This window comes from Austrofundulus limnaeus, unplaced genomic scaffold, assembly GCF_001266775.1.
Source record: "Austrofundulus limnaeus strain Quisiro unplaced genomic scaffold, Austrofundulus_limnaeus-1.0 Scaffold9, whole genome shotgun sequence".
Lineage (NCBI taxonomy): Eukaryota > Metazoa > Chordata > Actinopteri > Cyprinodontiformes > Rivulidae > Austrofundulus > Austrofundulus limnaeus.
The window spans coordinates 386842-390134 of NW_013952411.1; the positions used below are offsets into that span (position 1 = coordinate 386842).

At 40.9% G+C, this 3293-nt stretch overlaps 1 protein-coding gene across 1 annotated transcript; it reads left to right on the plus strand.

The window, feature by feature from the left end:
- Window positions 1-505: 505 nt before the first annotated feature.
- Window positions 506-2698, plus strand: dlx2a (distal-less homeobox 2a). Its single transcript, XM_014001249.1, has 3 exons — window positions 506-1120; window positions 1513-1697; window positions 1806-2698. The coding sequence occupies exons 1-3, from the start codon at window positions 802-804 to the stop codon at window positions 2130-2132; spliced, it is 831 nt and encodes a 276-aa protein (XP_013856703.1). The 5' UTR covers window positions 506-801; the 3' UTR covers window positions 2133-2698.
- The last annotated feature ends 595 nt before the right edge of the window (window positions 2699-3293 follow it).

The following is a 3293-nucleotide window of genomic DNA, read 5'->3' on the forward strand; positions in this document are numbered from 1 at the left end:
AATCAGGTGTGTTTGAGCAGAGAAAAATAAACAACACATGGGGGCGCTGTGGTTTTGTTCTGAGATCAAAAAATCTCCTTCAGCATCAAGAACAGAGTTTGACTTTGGTTTCAGCACATTTTTTCCAAATCCTCCTTTGTTCACCTGTTTCTGTGAAACTCTTTCTGAGCTTCTCTGGTGTTGCCGGAATATATTTATTTTATTGTTGTTTATTCTCTGATGCAAAAAGACCCAAAGTAAATAAACAAAACACTAAGTGAATTAATAAGAAACTAAACAGAAAAGTCTGCTAGATGAAATCCTAAACGTACCTTCTGCAGCATGGAGGGCATCTTGGAGTCATTTTATTGTTTTTACTGGTACACGTCTAGGTATATTTTTAATCTGGGTCAGTTTGAGTTTTTTATAAATATAATTTTCTTTTATTCTTTTTTGAATTTTTTTATTACAAAGCGCCGGCAGACAACCGGAAAAGACAGACCTGAAGAAATAATAGAGGGTGGCGTGGGGAGTAGTCCTTCGTGCAGCCCTTACCCATTGGTTGCCTCAGACACAGCAGCTCTCCCTGCTCTCACGCTCACATAAATGCGCTCCCACCGCCGACCGTGGCAGATAATCACAGCCCACTGCGAGGGGGACACACCTTCCGCTCATATTTTTTAAATTATTATTATTATTTTTTACCTCGGTTCGCACGGGGGATGCATTTTGATTTACAAAAACCTTCGACAGATTCGGGTAGCGTTTCTTTGGTTATTTTTGCGCACATCGGTTTCCAGGCTGCTCCGCTCCCGCGCCAAGATGACCGGGGTCTTTGAGAACTTAAATACTGATATGCATTCGAACCAGATTACCTCAAACAGTTACCACAGCTTGCACAAACCGCAGGAGTCCCCGACCCTGCCTGTGTCCACGGCGACGGACAGCAGCTTTTACAACAGCCAGCAGTCCGGGCACTGCGCCGGCTCTCCGTTTGGCCAGCTCGGCTCTTACCAGTACCACGGCAGCGCCAGCAGCTCTGTGCCATACAACGCAAAGTCCTACGACCTGGGCTTCAACTCTTCATATGGTGCATACAGCTCCTATGGGTCCAACTCTTCTCCGACTCCAGCCGACACAGGTAATGATTTATACCAACTAACGCATTTAAACCGATTTTACGCATTTATTTATGATCAAACTCGTGGTGTAAAACAAATAACTTATYGCATAATTTTATAATATTTGGCAAGGCAGTTATTCCCTATTCAGAAATTAGTGCATATATTCTTCCATTGTGCGTAAAAGTGCAAAGCACAGGTGTTTTGTTGTTTTATTTTATTTTGATTTTATAGTTTTTGTTCAACTAACATGTCAAATTCTGACTATGTTGCCTGCTATCAAAGTATTTTTAAAATCTAATCAAGTTGCATTACTTATAACGTGCACACCAACTTTGTGCGTAAAAGTTGTGCAACAGTGGAAAAAAAATGTAAAAAGCTTTACTCTAATTGCATTTGACTCTTCCCTCAGAAAAAGAAGAGAGCGAGCCAGAAATCCGGATGGTGAATGGAAAACCAAAGAAGGTCAGGAAACCTCGAACCATTTATTCCAGCTTCCAACTGGCTGCACTTCAGCGGAGGTTTCAAAAGACGCAGTATTTGGCGCTACCTGAACGGGCCGAGCTGGCAGCCTCTCTGGGCCTTACGCAAACACAGGTGGGTACATCTAAGACTGCTGTCAAATATCAACTTTCTGACTTACACTGACGCATGAAAAAAAAAGTGAGACGGAGGAAATCAATTTTATATCTGTGTTTGGTTCAGGTCAAGATCTGGTTCCAAAACCGCCGGTCCAAGTTCAAAAAGCTGTGGAAAAGTGGAGAAATCCCCCCTGAGCAGCACGTTACTTCCAGCGAATCTCCTCCGTGCGCGTCTCCGCCAACCCCCGCCTGGGACTTTCCACAGACTCAAAGAATGAACCCTGTCAGCTCRAGTTTACCTCAGAGCGCCAGCCCCTCCAACACGAGCGCGCCGTCGTCGTTTTTGGCAAACTACTCCTGGTACTCAACAACGAACTCTACGACGCATCTGCAGCCTYCTCTGGTTCAGCACCACCACAACTCGGCCATAAGCGCTGGGACGATATTCTGAAAGGAAAACGAAACAACTGGGTCTAAATTGGACGAGAACAAATAGAGTCCACCTTCATTTTACAGACCTAACCGTGTGCGCCTTTGCGCGCAAAGACTAGGAGAAATTAAAGGAACAAAACAGGTTCGTGAAACTTGCTGGTTTTCACGCAGGCAAGAGATAGACGCAGATTTCTACAGTTATTTTTGTATTTATTTATTTTGTTTATGTGAGGGTTGAATGAACCACTATTACCCAAAGCAATTACAGCCTGGGCGCATATCTAAGCCCGTTTTTTTACGCGGACGTCACTTTTTTTGCCATTCCAGCAAAACAAAACATTGACTTCAGGATAACCAGATGTAGCACAAGTTAACTGTATCGTGCCTTTTTCAACATGACCTCATTTTGTTGTGCGTAAACACACACACACACACACACACACACACACACACACACACACACACACACACACACACACACACACACACACACACACACACACACACACACACACACACACACACACACACACACACACACAAACTTATCTTAATTCTTTCCTCATATAGTTGATTCAAATATATCGAAAGGAGAAGTGTCCACGTTGTAAATATTTTACTACAGCTTTTTTGATAGCCCATGTTGCTCTGATTTTTTTTCTTTCTTTTTAAAGGCTGTTGGTGCAAATCCATTAACCACCGTACAAGCTACTGATTGTCCTACCCTCTGATTTACTTGTGTATTCCATTTTATTGTATTTTTGTCTTATTTATTTTAGCAGTGTTCCATATGGTCAGACTTTATTTAAATAAAATGTTTTCTGTGAATGTGATTTTGTCATTTTATTTTGTTGTCATAATTTACAGATGAGTTTAATTGATTTAGCCTTCCTGCACTAATTAAACAATTTAGCTTTGCAATACAAACGTTTTAATTGTTCATTATAGGTGCACTTTGGTGAAAAAAATRTATTTTTATTGGAAAATGCTGAACCTTTTAGACATTTTATGCATAAATTTAGTTTACAATTTTTGCCACTTCAGATAAAAAGTTAACAAGATGATAGCCTTATAACCTACCTATTTAATAAAAGCACACTCAAGTGTTTATTTTAAAATGTTCGGGTTTTCGCACTGGTGAAACGTATGTATTTAACACAAATTAACTGCATTTATTTTT